The 19,270-nt window shown below is 41.9% G+C and overlaps 1 protein-coding gene across 6 annotated transcripts in view; it reads right to left on the bottom strand.

Annotated features, from left to right (window-relative positions):
• ZNF318 (zinc finger protein 318) overlaps positions 1-19,270 on the bottom strand; it is a 36,054-nt gene that overhangs the window by 7,152 nt on the left and 9,632 nt on the right. Inside the window, exons 4-11 of one of the 6 annotated variants that reach the window (XR_003796555.1) lie at positions 17,794-19,236; positions 16,044-16,143; positions 13,895-14,199; positions 8,935-9,138; positions 8,728-8,825; positions 8,377-8,476; positions 7,339-7,457; positions 7,028-7,052 (exon numbers count right to left, since the gene is read on the bottom strand). Coding sequence is in view for 3 of the 6 variants with exons in the window: in XM_029241819.1 (XP_029097652.1) it covers positions 3,732-7,052; positions 7,339-7,457; positions 8,377-8,476; positions 8,935-9,138; positions 13,895-14,199; positions 16,044-16,143; positions 17,794-19,236 (5,592 nt within the window). In the remaining 3 variants the exon portion in view is untranslated. Of the gene's footprint in view, positions 1-526; positions 7,053-7,338; positions 7,458-8,376; positions 8,826-8,934; positions 9,139-13,894; positions 14,200-16,043; positions 16,144-17,793; positions 19,237-19,270 lie in introns of those variants that run through there. The other 5 variants (XR_003796553.1, XM_029241819.1, XR_003796554.1 and 2 more) reach the window with 5 other exon arrangements.

The raw sequence follows: 19,270 nt of genomic DNA, 5'->3' as shown, positions 1-19,270 counted from the left end.
TTCACAGTTAATTAAAAAAATAGCTACTATTACCACACTGATTCTTTTAATGAATTTTTATTGAGCACTCTTAATGTGCCAGGCAACAGTGCACTGTGAATACAATGATGAAAAAACAGTAAGCAAAGACAGGCTTCCTGCTTTCGAGAGTTTATAATCTAGTTGGGGGGGGGATGGGTGGGAAGGACGCACATATTAATCAAAGAAACACATAAATGTAAAAGTACAACCACATTAAGTGCTACAATGAAAATGCACATGGTCCTTTGAAAGTGTATAAGGGCTTTTTCGTTAAAAATTACAGACATTATTGTAAAATTAAACTCTAAAAGAAGAAATGTGCTCACAACCCCAAACTATTTTCATTTGTCCATATTCTCACAGAATTGTCAATGAATGAAGAGCTTGCTTAGGTTCTCCCCGGGCTTGGTAGGTAAGCGCTGTGAAAGTGAGAACCAGGGCTTTGGAATATGTATTTTCTAAAAACCCCACCTCACTTAGTTCCATAATTTATAGGCTGTCTCCATGATCCCACCTCCAGCTTTTTTTTTTTTTATAACACACTTAATGTCCCTACTGGATTCCTGTATCCTATACATCCAAACCCCGCATTCCCACTTCCCCATTCTTTTTCAGTCCCTTAACCTGGCAGTCTGATAAATGGACATATGCTCTGGCATGCTTTACTACCAAAACATTAGCTAACTTTTTGACTTGTTTTAGAGAGATGGAGTGGCATAGTGTAAAATGGGTATACTTAGCAGAAAGGTCACTAAGAGTATTACGTGTCCTGAAGCTAGCTGTGAAGAAAGAGGTTTATAAAGCAAGAGGCCTCCATTCACAAAGCCAAGGGGAAGTTTTAGGGGGTTACCTACATAACTTAGGTAAAACTTGGTGTTTGCCCAAATTTAAAACTAACTGCTGATCACCTGTTCTCACAATTGAGGGAGTCAAATAAAAACTGCTTCTGATGTTTGCAGAAATTTAAACCATAGTTATATGACACCAAAGGCCACATGTGAAGATTAGGGCCCACCCTTTGCATGTGCCTTTGTCTCCTAAGACGAAAATTTATTCAGCACTGTGATAGTACTGAATAAAAAGAAACAGGCCCTACCTCTAGGCGCTGGCAACTGGATTAGAGTTCTGCCCTTCCTTTCACATGGCTTCTCTAGATAGGCTCCAAAACCTGATCCCACTGATCAAAGAGGAAGCTAGCAACACTTCCCGCCCAAACTACAGAATCCTAAAAGCTCTCCCTCTGCTGGTTCAAGGCAAATATGAAGAACACTGTTGCTTCAACTCTTAGAACTGGGCATTATTCTAGAAAAAGCCTAAGATGGGTAGGTGCCTTTGAGTTATCAAGAGAGTACAAGAGGAACGGCTCTAAGTACTCCAGCCCGAGTTACTTGAATTAGTTCTGCCCTTCCTAGATTTTGCCTCTTTTCCCTTCTCCACCCTTCTCAAGTGGCCCTCTCCTAACCTAGAGAGTAAGATTCTGACTCCTTCTGAGACAGAGTGAGTTTAGGACTGAGATCTGGATAGGATTAACCCCTCTCCATGCTTACCCTAAACCCACCCGTCTCTCCCCAAAGGGAGGTAGAACTTACTAAGTGAACAGGCCTGAAAATGAGTAATAACTGGCATTTTAAAACTTTTATGTTCTCCAAATTCCTGTAGATAGGCTCCTAGAATGGAGAGAGAGTAGCTCTCTGGAGAAACAAATATATCTCTGAAGCTCACCTGGGTTTACGTTCTGCTAAAGGGCATCTTCTGAGTCTGTCTATGGTTTCCAGGTCAGAAAGATGCATTGAACTTAGGCTTCAGCCTAAAAAGTAGACCTAAGAAGACTGCTCAGGATGGCCTGACCCTGTACACATTTGGTGTGAGATGGAGATAATGATCCTCCATATTAAAGAAAAAAAATACCCCATGGCACAGTGAGGCAAAGTAACTTGTCTAAAATCACAGCAAGGCAAATGGCCGAGGAACATCCAAGGACCTAACTATTCCAAATCTGTGCCCTTTCCACAAGATGAAGAAGGGAGGCCTGTGCAACTTCTAAACTTCTAAATTAGTCAAGAAAAATAGCCTCCTCGCACTCAACCTAGGGATTCTGCAGCTCTGCACACAAGGAAACAGGAAAACGAGAGTTCTTAGGAAAAAAGATCAGCAACTTTGCATTATTTTTGAGGAGTGGGAGAATAAGACTCTGAAGCCTCTGTTGAGCCAGGTTATGAATTGCTGACAACAGGGGTATCAAGAGGAAACTGGGGCAGAGATTAGAAATATAAGGACCAAGCTCCCTGATCCCAAGAGCACCCTCAGCAAGAACATGAGTATTCTTGGGGAGCTCAGTTCCCAGAGGAGCATCGGGAGAGCCAACATAAGGGTATATACAAAACTTCACGATAGAAAGATGCCAAAACCAGACCACTGGTGCCTACTCACTACCCAACCAGGAAGCACTGGGGCACAGGCTATATAAGCTAACAAAAGTAGCCCTAACAACTGGGGAAAGAAGGGTGGGAAGGGGAGATAGGCAATAGGGCAGCAGCATTGTTCTAGTTTTCCTGTGGAGTTCAAATGTGTGTGGTTTCAAAACAAAAATCCAGAAAGAAACATGAGATTAATGCATTTATTCCAAGTAATTAATACATTAAAAATAAAGTTAAACTTGTCCAAGCCACTCATAAATCTTTAATCTTTTGAACAAAATGTACAACCCAAAACATCACACTATGGTGGAAATAACTTGGGAAAGGGAGAGGCAGAGGAAGGAATACATATGAGTGTGGGAAGAGAGAATGAGTCCAATCCCAAAGCAAGTTTCAGATCTTCTACCTCTTTAGAACAGAAATGGCTGCTAAACAATTTCACACAAAGTGTCAGTGGATCACAATACAGTGAACAAAGGCCATTTCGAAAATAAAACTGACCCAAAAAGCATATCTGCTCCTGGCACTGAGGCATGAATAAGCCTTACCGATTTGTCGTCTTCCAAAAGTGAGCCTGCTAGATTTTCTTCCACGTTTACTGAGGCCATTTCCAAACAGGTTTGTGGATTAGCAGGACCATCTCAAGCAAAGGCAACAGAATGAGGGAAGTGTGGGGGGTTGACATGCCACAAGGAAGTAAACAGTAAACAAAAGAGCTACTCACGCTGCATTTCAAACAATGTTAAGGCAGGCCCATCCAAATGGAAGCCTAAGAGATGAACAATCCTTCCTTCAGCAGTAGTTTTCCATTTCAGCAGGTTTTCTTGTGTTTCTCCCAGAGATCCATCAGCTGCCCAAGAAATTGGGTGGGAATACAACACAGCAATTGGAGAAGTCAGCTCTGTCTCCCTCCTCCCCCACATTCCAGAAATGGCAGAGTCAAAGCCAAAATACAATCAAAGCACACTATATGGTGAGCCAGATAGACATTTGATTTTAATGACAAAGTAGAAGAAAATAAATTGGCAAAAATAATAATAATAATAATTAACAGAAAATACTTTTTTACAGATATGTATAGAAATTATGATTGATTTGTCTGGTATCTTAAGGAAAACGGAAAAAAGGAAAGGAGGTAAATTTTTTAGCTTCCACGAACATTTACTCTAAGATGCTGACTGCATCTCTTGATGTAGGTTCCAGATGAGATAGCCAACTAGTCCTGGATCATCTGGGCACCTGATTTCTAGAAGCCAATTTGATTCATCCACAAGTAGCTCTGAATTTGTCTTCTCAGTTGTGAACACTGGATTCTGTGTGGTCCTGGGTGTCATCAACTGCAGCTTCTTGTGCAGCTATTTCCTGAGGGACTGTATTGCCTCCAACTACCTGCTCCCTTGTATGGGACCCTGAAGCCATAGATTTTACCATATTCAAAGGGCTGTCATTGTACTCATCTACTTGAGGAATTGCTACCTCCGTGACGGATGCATTCGGTATTTCTAACTGTAGTGGTCCCATCTCCAGGGAACTACACTCAGGAGGGTCACTTGGCTCAGAGAGAGCAGAACATATCTTCTCTTTTTGAACTCCAGATGTCCGTGTGACAAAGTCAACAAGGTCCGGAAGGCAAGGAGATGGCCCAAGGCCTAAAGGATTAATTGTTTCTGATTCCAATCTGAGTGAATCTTGTTTCTCTAACTGAGAAGTTTCTTCTATTTCCTCAGGCATCATTCCTCCTGCTAACAGGTCAAGGGCCTGGTGTGTTCCCTCTAGGCTCCCCAAGCCAAGGCCAACATTTCCTATAGAAAGTCCAGTTTTCAAAATGTTAGGAGTGATCCTCCCAGTTCCGGGATTAGATGAGTTTTGTTCACCCTCTGCTCCGAAGTTAAGCACCAGGGTTTTGGGAGCATCTAATGGAAACTCAGAAAAGGATGGTATTGGTTCAAAGTCAGCGAGAGTGGAGGGATTACTTCCTATAGGTGACATAGAATTTTCTTCACGTACTTTCTGAGACAGGGCAGTTGCGGATCTATGTGCTGGGTCTACCCGAGTATTGCAGAAATCAACACCTATATCCCCCAGGTTCCCCAGAGCAGCAAGCTCTTCTACTTTTAAGTTTGTAACTTCAAAGTTTTCTAAGGCCTTGCTTTCTATTGTCAGTGTTAGTTCTGGATGGACATCTCGAAGATCCAGGGCTTCTGCTTTGGGTTTCTCTGGGCTCTCCCAGGCCTCTGGCTTCTTGTTCTCATCCCAAACAGTCAGTTCATAGATCATTTTACCCTGAAACTCTTTTGATCGTTCTCTCTTCAGTTTAAGGCTTCTGTACCTAGAGGCTCTAGAAGCTGATCCTGGAGCTGAATTTTCTAGCCACTCCTCACTAGCAGTTGAAACTCCTTGCTCCTGTTCACTATCTTTCAAACACGTATCTGATCTGGCTGGGGACTGAAGGAGCAATTCTGGGGCAGAAATTTTCACAGGTGTATCTTGTGGGTTCTGGAGTAAAGACCTAGCTTCTGACGGAAATGAGTCTATTTTTGCCTTTGTGGAAGAGAGCGCCTGTGCGTTCAATTCAGTCACTACTTTACTTTGAGTTTTACTTCCTGTTATCAATTTCTTGGACTGTTTAGCCTTTTTGTCAGTCATTTGCATGTTGGGCTGTTCTACTTCTCCTTCCCACATGTATCTGTTCCCATGGTTCAAATTAGAATCCTCTACACTATTGGGCCCAACATTGGTATCTGTTCCCTCTCCCACTGTCCTCTCAGAGAGCTTCACTTCCCCTTCTTTTGGTTCAGCGCTTGTCTCTACTTCACTTTTTCCACAATCCTTAGATTGGTGGAGCTCTTGGCTTTCCTCATCCTGGTTACTAGATTCCACAAGGTGGGTTTCTAACAGCTTCTGAGATTCCATGGTATGACAGTGTACATGTGACAGCTCAGGGGCTGGCTTGACACCTGGTGGCCCAGGGTCTCCCAGGTCAAGTTCAATTTTCCCCTCTGGAGATACATCCCTATTAGCATCACTCTGGAAGGAACTAGAAGTCCACATGGCCAAAGTCTCTGTCTTTGGGGTAACAGTTTCATAAGGCCTGTTTTGGCACAACCTTGTCAGAGGCTGTAAGAAGCCATAGCTGCTGCCTCTGCTTTTTGAGTCTACATTTTCTACAACCGACCATTTCCCTAGGGACATCAGAGGTTTTGAAATGGGCTTTTCAGGGCTGCTGACTAAAGGAGCAGAGACCAAATTTCTATCTGGAGGCAACTCCTCTTGGGATGCACTGCTGTTCAAAGTAGAAGTGGAAGAGGTGTCTGAACTTTCAGCTCTATTCTCCCCATTAGCCAATGGACCACCACTCAGCTTAGTCTCAGGGGCCCCTTTTCCACCACTACTGTAGAATATGTCATACAGATCCTTAGCATTGGCTGTGGCTAAGCATGAATTTCGCTTTTCCAATTTTTTGGCTTGTTCACTGAACACACTTGAGAGGGGAGGTGGAGGACGCACTAACACAGAGAATAGGGTCTGGTCCCGGTCACTCTCACTCACCCCAGGAGCCGTCTCATCAGAAGGAATGGCAGCTGGCTGTGCTGAGGCCATGATGGCTACCGGTAATACTGGGTTCAAAATGTTAGGACCCAGGAAGCCAGGGCTGACAGTGTGAGATATAGTTGGGTTTGATTTTACTGGAGCCAAAATAGCATTTGCTTGAGCAGGAGATGGGGCAGCTGGATGAGGTATAACTGGGGGTGGTGGAGGTGGCGGTGGAGGTGGCGGTGGTGGAGGTGGTAGCATTTGTTCAGGTACATGTGATGGCTCATTCTTTTCAGCCAGCACCATTTTTTCCTCTGGAGACCCTTTTAGAATCACCTCTTCCCCTCCAAATGCTTTAGAAATGATGTCGGGAGGCAAGAGGAGATCAGCTGAAGACTCTTTAACCACTGGCAGAGGCTTAGCAGTGGTTCCAGAGGACTTGATGGATAGAAAGGTGTTAAGAGGAGCTGGCTTGCTTACTGTGGCTGAACTTGACTTGCGGAGGACTGTGGATGGGATAGGCAGGTTGGGTCGGATCTTAGTCTGGGTTGAAGTTGTCACTACAGGCATCCAAGGGCTAGTATGTGCAACAACAGTTTTCCCAGAGAGTTTGATTTTGATGGGCTTTGCCTTCCCAGCTTCAGCTCTGCCATCCTCTTTGTCCTTACTATTTTCCACAGTCTCTTCTTTGGGAATACTTGGGGCCACTGAACTTTTTTCCTCCTCTTTTTCTGGCTTCTTCCAGCTGAATTTCCCAAAAGAGGAAGATGTTGGTGGTTCTTTCTTTACTTCTTCTTTTAATTGGAGTTTGATGCTAGCCTTCCTTTTATTTTCAGCCTTTTCAGGGGAGTTCCCACCTTCAGAAACTTGGTCCTCTAATTCCTCAGACACCCTGTCATCCTCCTTTACTTCCTTCATGACCTTTGCCTTTTTTTCTTTCTTCTCTTCCTTTGGTTTCTCACTGAGTTTGCGCTTTAGCTCACTCTGCCGTCGCCGTTCTGTCTCTAGGACCACAGCCAAGCCAGCTTGGCGGTCCAGATTCCGCCGCTCCTCATACAATGGGTTTTCAACCACATATTTCTAGGAAGAGAAAAGATAAAGGCTCAATAACTGGTCAAAATACTATAAGAGAGAAAAGTTGGCCCTACCACTGTTAGAATTCATTTAGTGGAAATCCTCAGTCACCTTCCTCAAGGATAAATGGTTCTCTCAGGTCAGCACTGCTTACTAGGATTGAGGAGAACGTCCCAGTGATTATATGGAATTTGAAATATTAATGACTTTTTCTGGCTCTGAGTTTGTTTGACAACATCAAAAGGATTACTGCAGAAAGTAGGAAACTCCATAGGCTACTACAAAGACCAACCTTATATTTCTCATTGTGTTGATAACCCTTCACATGTTGCTCTCCAGAAATTGGATCCCCCAAAAATTCCTCACAGAGCTGGCAGTAATATCCAGTGATGGGAATCAGAAACTCAGAGCCTGGAAGAAGTGGAAGAAAGTCAAGAAAATAAGTCATTTCTACCTAAGATGACAGCAACCAAAGGAAATCCCACTTCCCTTTTGTAGTAAAATGGTTAATGGTATAGAGGACCTTACTCACTTTCAAGTCAGAAGGAGCATTTAGATGAATCCCAGTAGTATGTCTTCCCAACTTAAAGCTTGAACTCAGGACCTCTACCCCTTCTACGTTTTGGGAACACTAACTGGTTAATTCAGGAGTTTTCTGTGCCAGACTCAATTCTGTTGCTGATTCTCCTCAAACTCCAACTAGCACTAAGCATCTTAGGAGATTTAAAAATTATACTCCCAAATAGCCCAGTACTATTGGTATGAGGATCTCTCATGTTGGTATTAATTACTTAAGAATCTATCTTCTACAGATGTAAAGGATGTAGCAGCACTGACTACTTATAAAGGTAAGAAATTAAGAAGTTTAAAGACAAAGAAACTTTCTATTTCTCAACTTAGCCCCTAATAACAACTATTCAAAAATATTTTATAGTTCTTAGTTGAAAAGGCAGTCATATTGCACCTCTGACTGTTCTTTTTTACCTAGATTTCAAATAAATAAGATTTTGGTGCATAAGCCAGTGACGAAGAAAGCCGTACTTTAGTCTATATGCTGCCAAAGCAAGCACAAAGAAAGTTATGTTTTTCAGTGGAATGTGTATGTTTAACATCTGTTAGATTTTTAGCCATATGGGTAGAGATCATTCTTGTCTTATAGCTCTCTTTATTTCTTTAGGAACTAGTTTTGCATATAGAAGGCAATCTTACAGCTTTGTTAGAAGTAATGGTTATGTCTCACTCTATGCTGCTTCCTTGTACCTTAGTTCAGGGATACCTCTTCCCTGACTGAATGTAAGGAAACCACAGAAAAGGCAGGGAGGAAACACACCTTTTGCAGGAACAGTTATCTTGTCAGTGCGCTTTACAGCATCTTGCTTGGCTTCACTCTGGGTCTTTGAAGCCCAAGGTCTGTTGTAGGGATCCAGTGTCTATTTGCAAGAGGCAGAGGTGCTCACACACAGCACTAAAAACTCAATGACCCACTTCTCTCTCTTTTTCTCCCCCACACCAGGGGGACAAGAAGCCCCCAGCTACCCACCCCCACCCACTCTGCCAACTGTTTAAACGGAAATCACCTGTGGAAAAGGTAAACATATGTTAGAGCAAGTACTAGCAATGGATAAAATGAAACAAATAATCAGGTACTCAAGGAATCAAAAGAGGCAGAAGCCTCACTTACACTTGTCATGGTGTTTAGTTACAGGCAGGTCCCCTGGACTGAGCCCTGGGGATGGTGTCTCCTTTGTTGGTATCTCTTGGCTCTTCAGATTGGGGCTCCTGCCCATATGAGAATGTTTCATTTTCCAGCTTTGTAATGCAGATGGGGGTATAGGAGTTTGAGGGGAAGGAGGGCAAGAATGCAAATAACAGAGGGCAGGATACCTACCTGTGTGTGCTTCTTATTGTGCATATGAGTGAAGAAGTCAAACATGGTCCCACAGATGGTGTTGCAGTCTTTGCACCAGTGATTGCCAGCATCATAATACTCATAGGTAGCAATGGGCTGATCAGACTGCTTAGCAGCTGGCTGGGGGCTCTCGGCAGGCTTGGGGCTCTTAGTGTGGGAATTCTCATTGTTTACCTTTGATTCCTAGAGGGGGAAAAACCTGCACTAAGAAGGAATTCAAAGTAGTCTACATCTGTCTTCTTTCAGAAAAAGCAAATAGCCTACCACAATAACAGAAATAGGACCATATGACCATATTTCCAGTGCCTAAAGCTGCACAAACTAGGAAAAACCCCATGAGAAATCTTCCTGCAAGGCTCAAACAGAACTAATTAGATTCCATAGTGCCATGTCATCGTGGAGAATAAATCATAATGGCAATATATTTACTTATATATCCTAAAATATCTAGAAGAATACTCAAGATTATGGAAACACTGGTTGCCTCTGGGAAGGGGTAATACAGAACAGGAATGGATAGGAGTCTTTTACCGTATACCCTTTGGTAGATGCTAAATGTGCTACCCATGCAATTAAATACGTTAAATTTATCAACTGTAATGACAACTAGGGAGGGAAGAAAAACCAAAATGGAAAAGGTAACTGACAGATTAAGCAAGTGCAAAAAATAGATGATAGTGAACTCTCTTATCACAGACACATCCTGATATAGATAACTAGAGAGCAAGGCTGGCATAGACAAAGGGGATAGTCATCTATGTGGGATGACTTAAAAGGATCTGGGTAAAATATTTCTAACTGCCTAAAGTATCACCATTAGAATTTAACACCTTTGAGTTAACATGAATCCTCTTTTAAAACATATCAACTCCCCAACATTAAGTTATCAATAATAAATACTTTAAGGCTTCCCTGGTGGCACAGTGGTTAAGAGTCTGACTGCCAGTACAGGGGACACGGGTTCGAGCCCTGGTCCGGGAGGATCCCACATGCCGCGGAGCAGCTAGGCCCGTGCGCCATAGCTGCTGAGCCTGCGCTCTAGAGCCTGTGAGCCACAACTACTGGGCCTTGTGTGCCGCAACTACTGAAGCCCACACGTCTAGGGCCCGTGCTCGGCAACAAGAGAAGACACCGCAATGAGAAGCCCGCACACCTCAACTAGAGAAGGCCCACGCATAGCAACAAAGACCCAATGCAGCCAAAAAATAAATAAATAAATTTAAAAACTACTTTAATATGAAATCATTTGTCAGCAAGCTGAGAATAAGATAATTCAGGAAATGAGAATTTCCCCAATAACACTGGGGAGTGAGGCACAGACAAAAGGTAAATTTTGGAACACAGAAAAGGTAAGTATGAACGAGGTTCCACAGTAGACAAGATCAGGGAACTGGGAACCCTGAATACTGGCGGGTGGGGAGAGGAAGACAATATGGAGAAAGGGAAACAATTAAGACTTCAAAGATAATCTTCCCCTATTAGAGTCCTATTCAAGAGTCACTAAAGAGATCGCACCCAGCAGGTAAGGGATGGGCACATGCATACACTGCTGGTGAGTACTAACGGGCACCATCTTTCCAGAAGATAACCTAGGAATACATATTACATACCTCAAAATTCTTTATACCCTTGACCCAGTAATTCTACTCCTTGACATTTATCCTTAGGAAATTATGTCAAACTACAGGTGATTTGGTTGGTTAAATAAATTTTGGTATCCATACAAGAACAAAAATAGGGTCGCTAAAAATGATATTATAAAAGTCTATTTATTGACATGGAAAGATGTTCATGATAGACTAGGAAAGTAAGTAACAAAATACATCTGAATAATCAATACAGATATGTAAATAGGCACAGAATGTCAAATGTCACCTTATCCAAAAGACTTTCCCTAACTACTCTATATCCCTTATCCTGTTTTCTTTTTTTTAGGCACTTGTCATTACCTAACCTGCACTTGTTTACTTATTGACTATCTTCTCCCATTTCATTAGAATAAGGACCTTGTCTATATAGTTCCCTGCTATACTTCCCATATCTAGGACAGTGTCTGGCACTTTTTTGGAGATCAAGAAATATTTGTTAAATGAACGAACGGAAGAAGGGAATTTGGAATAATAAACACCAAGGTATTAGTAACAATTGTGTCTAGGTGAACGGAACTGTGGTGTGGGAACTGTATGTGTTTATTTTTATGAAATGACCTATTCAAGAGAAAGAAAATCTCAAACCAACTATGCATTTTAAAAAGAGGCAGGGCTTCCCTGGTGGCCCAGTGGTTGGGAGTCCGCCTGCCGATGCAGGGGACACAGGTTCGTGCCCCGGTCCAGGAAGATCCCACATGCCACGGAGTGGCTGGGCCCGTGAGCCATGGCCGCTGAGCCTGCGCGTCCGGAGCCTGTGCTCCCCAGCGGGAGAGGCCACAGCAGTGAGACGCCCGCGTATCGCAAAAAAAAAAAAAAAAATAATAATAATAATAATAAAATAAAAAGAGGCAAAGAAAGAAGAAATACCAAGGACAGGTAGGAAACAGAGCTTGTAGAGAGAATATTCCTTACTGCTGAAATGAAAATCCAATTGCAACATATCCTTGTTAGCTTCAGAGAGCATGAAGGCTCACTCAAGTCAAGATGATAGATTATCATGGGGTTGGTGCATAAATGGAACCCCAAACAACGTGTAAGTCAGCTACATAGGGTCGGAACTTTCAAGCTCTTCTCCCATCAAAGGCCCTGAACTCAGTGATTCTGATATAAGAATACAGTCTTACCTGGTTGAGAAAGAGAACTCTCCCAGGAAGACATGAAAAAATTAGAGCTTGGCTGACAGAGAACACAGAATATCTTCTTCTCTAACCCCCAACATTAACTGACCATCTACTATGTACTAGATATACCAGATGCCATGGGACACACAAAAATAAATAAGTTATATTCTGTTATTCTCAAGAAGCTCTCATTTAGTGGAAGACACAGACAAGAGAACTGGCATGATCTTTTTTTTTTTTTTTTTGCGCTACGCGGGCCTCTCACTGTTGTGGCCTCTCCTGTTGCGGAGCACAGGCTCCGGACGTGCAGGCTCAGCGGCCATGGCTCATGGGCCCAGCCGCTCCGCGGCATGTGGGATCTTCCCGGACCGGGGCACGAACCCGTGTCCCCTGCATCTGCAGGCGGACGCTCAACCACTGCGCCACCAGGGAAGCCCCCAGGCATGATCTTAATCATGTTTTCAATAAGACAGAATGAAATAAATCTTATAAAGAAACAAAGTAACATACTACGGGAGTGCTAAAAAAGGGCTGACTCAATCTATGGAATTCAGGAATTCTTCATGGAGGTGGTAGTATTCAAGTTGGACCTTAGTGGATGACTAGGGTTGGGAGACAGGCTAAGAGGATTATTAATGCAAAATTAGAGAGGCACAATAGCATAATGCACATCTGGAAAAGTACAAGCATTCTAAGGTGGCAGGAGTATAAAGTGTAGTGTCATATTTCTTGAGCACTACCCATTTGCTACGTGCCAGGCACTGAGCTATGTACTGGGGACTATATAGGAGAATGAGACAGATATGGTCCTTGATCCCTTGAACCTTAAAATCTAATTGGGGGACACATGTAATTATATAATTACAACTGCCATAAATGCTAAGAAGGAAAATGTCAGGTATTATGATAGTGTATATCAGGCAAATTTAACAACCTGGAAAATGAAGGAAGGGAGTCAGGGAAATAATTTAATCTGCGATCTGAAGATGAATATGAGTTAGTTAGAAGACAGGATAAGAAGAGTGGGTTTCACATGGTAACCAGAAGGAGGAGAAGACACAAAGACATTAATGATGAAACATTTAAGGAATGAAAATGCCAGTAACGAAATTACAGAGAGCAAAGGAAAAAAGAGGCGTGAAATGAGGCTGAAGAGGTAGGCAAGGAAGTATCTCAATCACCAGCTGAATATGGAGAAAGAATTAAGAGTGTAGCAGCACAAGCAAGAACTGAAGGTGGCTTGAACTTGGATGGCAATAGAGATGATGAGATGAATGGAATTGAGATTTACTTTGGAGGGAAAATTGGCAGAATCTGTAATTGACTTGGTGTGTGGAGCAGTTTTTGGGGGGAAGCACTAAGCATGCTCTTCAGGTTGTTGGCATGAAAACTGTTGGATAGTAGTATCATTCACTGAGATGGGTAACAACAGAGGAAGAAAAGGTTAGAGGGAGGTTGAGCACAATCTTAGTTTACTTTAGGATATATTGATTTTGAGGTGTTTATGAGACAATGAAGCGGAAATAGTGAGTAGTCTGTTGGACACTCAGATTTGAACCTTAGAAGAATCACCTGAGCTAGAGTATAAAACTGAAAGTTGTCAGTATGGTATTTCAGCATAGGACTGAATGAAATGACCTAGGGAGAAAGCAGAATTCTAGAGAATTAGGCTAGAACTGAGCCCTGAAGAACGAAAGTATTTAAAGATCAGGAGATTAAACAGGAGCAACCAGCATATAGGAGGAAAAGAAATGTGATAGGAGCCAAGGGAAGGAAACATTTTTTTAGGGGACAGTGGTTCCCTATATCAAATACTGATTTGAGAACTGAATTTGAGGCTGTACAACATAGTGGTGACCTTGTTGCTAAACATGAACCTACAAAATGGCATTACAAGTTATGAGAAAACTAGAAGCCAAACTGGAGTGAGTTAAGGAGCAAATGCTAGAACTAGAACATGGAGGGCCCAGGATTCTACTTTGTGGGCAATGGGGAACTGCGAAAATTCTGAAGGAGAACACCATGATCTGAACTATGCTTTACAAAGATAACTCTAGCAAGACTAAGAACAGACTGGAAAAGGATGCTAAGAAAATGGTTAGTTAGAAGGCTTCTTTAGGAGTCCATGGAAATAAAAGATACAATAAAATGGAAAAGTTGCGTTGTTACCTTGCTGTTGGAAAAGGAGTGTGAGGATGATGACACTTTTTCTGGACTCCTGGATTTTTCTGCTTTCCCAGTCTTCTCTGTAGACTCCCTACTGTCATTTGAAGACTTCTGAGATTTATCCAAAATGTTAATTCCCAAGATCTGAGCCACTTTGTCCAGTTCAGACTGCTTTTTTTCTGCCTCTTCTGCTTCTTGTCGAAGTTCTGCAATGTCCTTCATAATGTTATCCTGAAGCCGACTCACCTCTACCAGGAGTGGGTCTTTGTGACCATCCTTCTCCCTTCGTTTCTTACGCAGCATTTCCCCTGAGTAGTCAAATGTCAACAGAAAGAAGCACAAGGAAAGTTAACAAGTCATATTTCAGTCATAAGTACTAATTCTCAAGACTTTATGGTCACAAAATCTTTCTCCATAAAACATTCTAAAAGCAGGTGAGACTTGCCTTCCACATGGGCTGGTTTAGTTGAAGCTCCTATGGAGGTAAAGTGATTGAGTGATTACATTATTTCTTATGTAAGGGTTATTAACTAAGGATCTATGGATAGGTTTCAGGGAGGCACTGCATGAATCCCTAAAAGGGTATATACAAGTTTGTGTGCATGTGTGACTATGAATCCTGTGGCTGTCCTCTTCAGAGAACTAAAGAATTACTCAGAGGGCAAAAAACATTCAGTCACATATTTGACTTTATCTGATTTAAGGACCCTTCACCAATACCTCCATTGAGTTTTAGGTTTTGCCTCAAGCTCACCTAATGTTATCTCCTATTCCAAATTGCAGGTCCTCATGAATTAATCCTCAAAGGATTAATAACTAAGTTTCTCATCCCTAAACAGCCCAAACCCAAACAGAAGAAATTATATATTCTCCCACTCTCTACTCTTCCATGCTATCACCAAGCTGTAATATAGAAGCCTTGCTATGTTCTTAGTGTGTATGTGAATTCCTAAAAGCATAGATGAAGAGGTGGAATCAATAGATGCATCATGGAGCATCTTCTTGTGCCAAAAAGGAAGTACTCAAAAAATGATGGACACAGGAGTCAACTTAAAGGGGGTCTTACTGACCAAATCTGGGGCAATTTGAGCATGAAGATAAATAATAATAGTAAAATATTATTACCTATTAAGAATCCATGAGTTCATACTGTTATAAATGGACAGATAAATGGGGGAGGAGGTGTGGGTGGAAAGCTCCTCCTCATAGTAGAAAGCCAACTAATTAACGAAGATGGAATGATGAAATTAGAAAATTACTATTTAACAACCATCAATAATAATAACTGATTTGGGCAAGGATCATCAATGAATGCTAAAACTAGTGGGCCAAAATTTGAGGAGTAACTGAATATTTACATAGTCTCAAAGTATCTTCCCTGTAAGATACTTATTAACTGAAAAGGGTAAAATAGTAACCTTACAGTGGAGAAACTTGGCAGACGCCACCTTAACCAAATGATCAAAGTTGACACCACCAGTATGGGACAAATCAACACCTGATATGAACTTAGCATCACTTCTGTGATGTTCCTGCCAAAAATGCATAACCTGAATTTAATCATAAGGACACATCAGACAAACCAAAATTAAAGGACATTCTACAAAATACGTGACCTCTTCTGGAGATTCGGGAACTACTACAGATTAAAGGAGACTAAAAGAACATGACAACTGAATGCAATGTGTAGTCTTTCATTTTCTTTTGCTTCAGGACATCATTGGGACAACTGATGAAATATGAGTAAGATCAGTAGACTAGTATATTACTGTTAATTTTCTAATTTTGATAAGCATACTGTGGTTATCCAAGGGAATTCTTTGTTGTTAGAAGACACACACTTAAGTGTTTAGGAGTAAAGGAATACATATCTACAACTTACTCTTAAACAGTTCAGGAAAAATTATATACACATATGCACAAACACAATTGAGAGAGAAAAATAGGGCAAATACAGTAAAATGCTAATAATCATGGAAACTGAGAATTCTTTACACTATTAATGCAACTTTTCTATAAGTCTAATTATATCAAAAATTGTTTGAAAGTGAAGCTTCAGTGTCAATGAACCTGTCTGAGAATCCCCAAAGCTCTCCATTTGGGTCTCCTACAAAAGTTACAAAAGGCAGTCATGCAAAGAAGTGTCTGATACCTTGTTGTTTATGAAGCCGCTCCAACTCGGTCCTGAGATAGTACATCTTCTTCTGGCGAGCTTCCCGGTCACTCTTCAGCTTTTCCCTCTCTTCAATAACCTGCAAAGTACAAAATGGTAAGAGATCCTTTAGCCTCCAACATCCCTTTTCTATTGTTCTTTTCCATAAACCTTCACACTAGATAATATCTGAATGCAAGAATCCAAATGCCTGCACACAGAGGCTCTGACTTTAGAGTGAAGGTGATATTTCGTTCCAATCCAAGTGCCAGAATAGAATTATCCTTTCCAGAACTGTACTGACCGGAAAGTACTTTTTTCATACAGGAAGCACTACACTATTAGATAGTAGTTCTGAGCCCAAAAGGAGCCATCAAGAAGGGAACTAATATGTGTTACCGGATGAAGCACTGTGTTAGCTGCATTACATATATCTTCTTATTTAGTCATGATATTATCTGTTTCACGGTAAGAAAATTGAGGTTGCAAAAGACTAAGGAACATACCAAAAGATCATATAGTAAGACGATTTAAAATCCAGATACGCATGCCCTAAAGCCCTTATCTTTCAACTGTATTACTATCACCTAATGGAAAAACAAATATGGCTTGTCTATATAAGGAGCTCATGTGAAAAATCTGTGTATTGTCAGCCCTGACTTAAGTACTAGGTTTTTAAACGTAAAGGGAAAGCACTAGTCTCCAGACAGTGTCTCTGCAGTCTTAGGTTTTGTTGTATGGAACGTATCTTCCTATTTACCAAAAGACTTAAAAAAAAAAACCAAAAGACTGAAGTTCAGGGCACCCAAGTACCATGGAAAATTAAGAGGTGTTTTTTGTCTTCTCAAGGATTAGCTAAATTTCTGTTCAACTGGAAAAAAAAATGAGATTAGGCCTACAATTTTGCCTTTTCTACTTTTCTCCTCAGGTCTTAATTATTTTATTAGCAAACCAAATTTACACATATTACAATTTTATCATCCTTAGGTCACCTTGTTTAACAAAATGAGTTTTCAGTTATTAAGGACCTGTAAAATTAACAGTACATATTAATTTTTCTATTCAAAATTCTTCTATTCTGTATTCCTCATCCCTACATAATTTTTACCTACTGCTCTAAAGCATCTAGAATTATTATATCTTTACCCCAGCCACTGCTCCCTTTCTATAGCCTGGGAACCCGATGAACAGTATAAAAACTACTTTTTTAAAAAAAAGTATAAAAACTACTTTTGACACTATAAAAACTACTTTAAAAAAAAGTATCAAAAAATATTATTATTCCTGGACTCTTAAGTTAAACCAGAATAAGCAAAGCTTACTCCTTGGTTTAATTACCAAGCAACTAGTTATTAGTTTTTAAACCCCATAATCACTACAGGAAAAAGATCCAAAACTCACTGGGATGAAACATAGATTTCCTGATTTCTCTTTCACCCAGCCCAATTTTGGTTCCTCTCTCCCTGATGAGGTCGTATTAAAGACTTCAAGGTTCCCAGCTCCTACCCATAGGGTCCTAAAGCTGATAATTCAGATAGAGAAATAAACTTAAAAAAGAAGTCTAGCAATCACAGTGGGACCTACGGCCAGACTTTAGTCCAAATGAGAAAACATAAAAGAAAAAACTATGGTAAGACAGCAGTCTCTAAAGACTGCCTTGGGCCTTGCAAATTTTCAGCTCCCTCTAAAAGATAAAAATTTATGTTAAAATAGAAGATTCAGGCACAGGATGCCCAAAGCTAATATTCACCTTCTGTTTCTGGGAAGCCCGGTTCTTCTCATCAGAGATCTTCTCCGGATTATATCTTATGAGTGATGGGATGGACACATGGACAGGCACTTGGGCAGGAGGAATTGAGCCCAGCACTGACTCCTCCTGCTTGGGCTCATCAGGAGTCACAGTGGGGATCACACGGAGATTGGGACGGCTACGGGTAGCTTGTTTGGTAACTGGCATTATCCTGTGTGGTTCAGGTAGAGGGTGGTTTGAAGGTTGGGAGGCAGAGTACATGGGCCACCTTGAGGCTGCATATGCCATGTAGTGCCTATAGGCATCAAAGGAAGCAGGGGGAATGGCAGGTCCCTGGTAGTTTGGAGGTATCCGAGCTGCAGCAAACTGAGAGGCCCTTGGCATATGAAACTGAGATAAAGAAGCAGGGTGTGGAAGTCTAATTGGAGCAGATGGGGCTGATGGCAACATGCACCTGACTGCAACAGATGACTGAAACCCACTGCCAACCACCTCAGGTCCTGCAATATGGCCCATTGGATGGTCAGACTTTAGGAACGGGGGGCTGTTTTTTGTGAGCAGGTAAGGATCCACAGGGGAGACTGGGTGTGGATGGGATACCTCTGGGGAGTGGGTATTGCTATGGTGTGCCTCTCCACTCTCCAGTCTGTGAGGATCTGCAGAGCGCCGATCAGCTGAGAAATGGCGGTCAACTGAGGAACAGCGGTCTGCTGAAAAGTGCCGGTCAACAGAGGAACGGCGGTCAGCAGAGGAACGTGATGGCTTCTTGCCATGAAGTCGTTCCTGGGTGCGTGCAGCCAGTTTGCTAATCTCTGCTACTCCAATATCCAGCCCTATGGTCTTGAGCAAGTCATGAATCTTTGCATATTCTGGACTGGTCTCTTCTATTGATTCTAGCTTTACAGCTGGAGCTGAAGAGGGTAGGGAGCTTCCCTTCTGCCTCATAACTTCACTTTCAGAGCCAAGGGGCTTTGGTGGAGATTCTGCCTTTAAATCCTCTTCTTCATCCCCATAGAGAAATTTCTCCTCATCCTCAATGTCAGGGAAGCTACGTCGCCTCTTTTCCTGTGTACTGGTAGAATCTGCTAACATGCTCAGAATGCAGGAGAAACCACTGCCATCCTGGCTAGCTCTCTCATGAGGAAGCAAGAAGTCTGTGTGTCGCTCTGGTCCCTCAGCCTTCATATCCAATTTTTCCTTGTGGCACAGAAAACTTCCAAACTGCTCTCTGAGGGGACTGCTGTCTTTGGGTATCCCAGAGAGGGGGCCCCATTGGTAGAGGTTGCCCTGAGATTCCTTCAGGGTAGTCTCTACCACAGTTCCCTTGCTGTTTTCAACCTCTGAGGCAAAAGAAGCAATAGCACCACTTAGTGGAAGAGATGAGTGTCCAGAGTAAAGGGAGTGATCCTGGCTGGAGCTGGTACTGCTGGAAAAACTCTCAAGCTGCAAAGACAAACATAACTGAATTAGCCTCTAT

This window comes from Monodon monoceros, unplaced genomic scaffold (assembly GCF_005190385.1).
Source record: "Monodon monoceros isolate NGI ecotype Baffin Bay Population unplaced genomic scaffold, NGI_Narwhal_1 Super_Scaffold_3, whole genome shotgun sequence".
NCBI lineage: Eukaryota > Metazoa > Chordata > Mammalia > Artiodactyla > Monodontidae > Monodon > Monodon monoceros.
The sequence above is the reverse complement of the archived record's forward strand: the minus strand, read 5'-3'. Positions and strand labels throughout refer to the sequence as shown.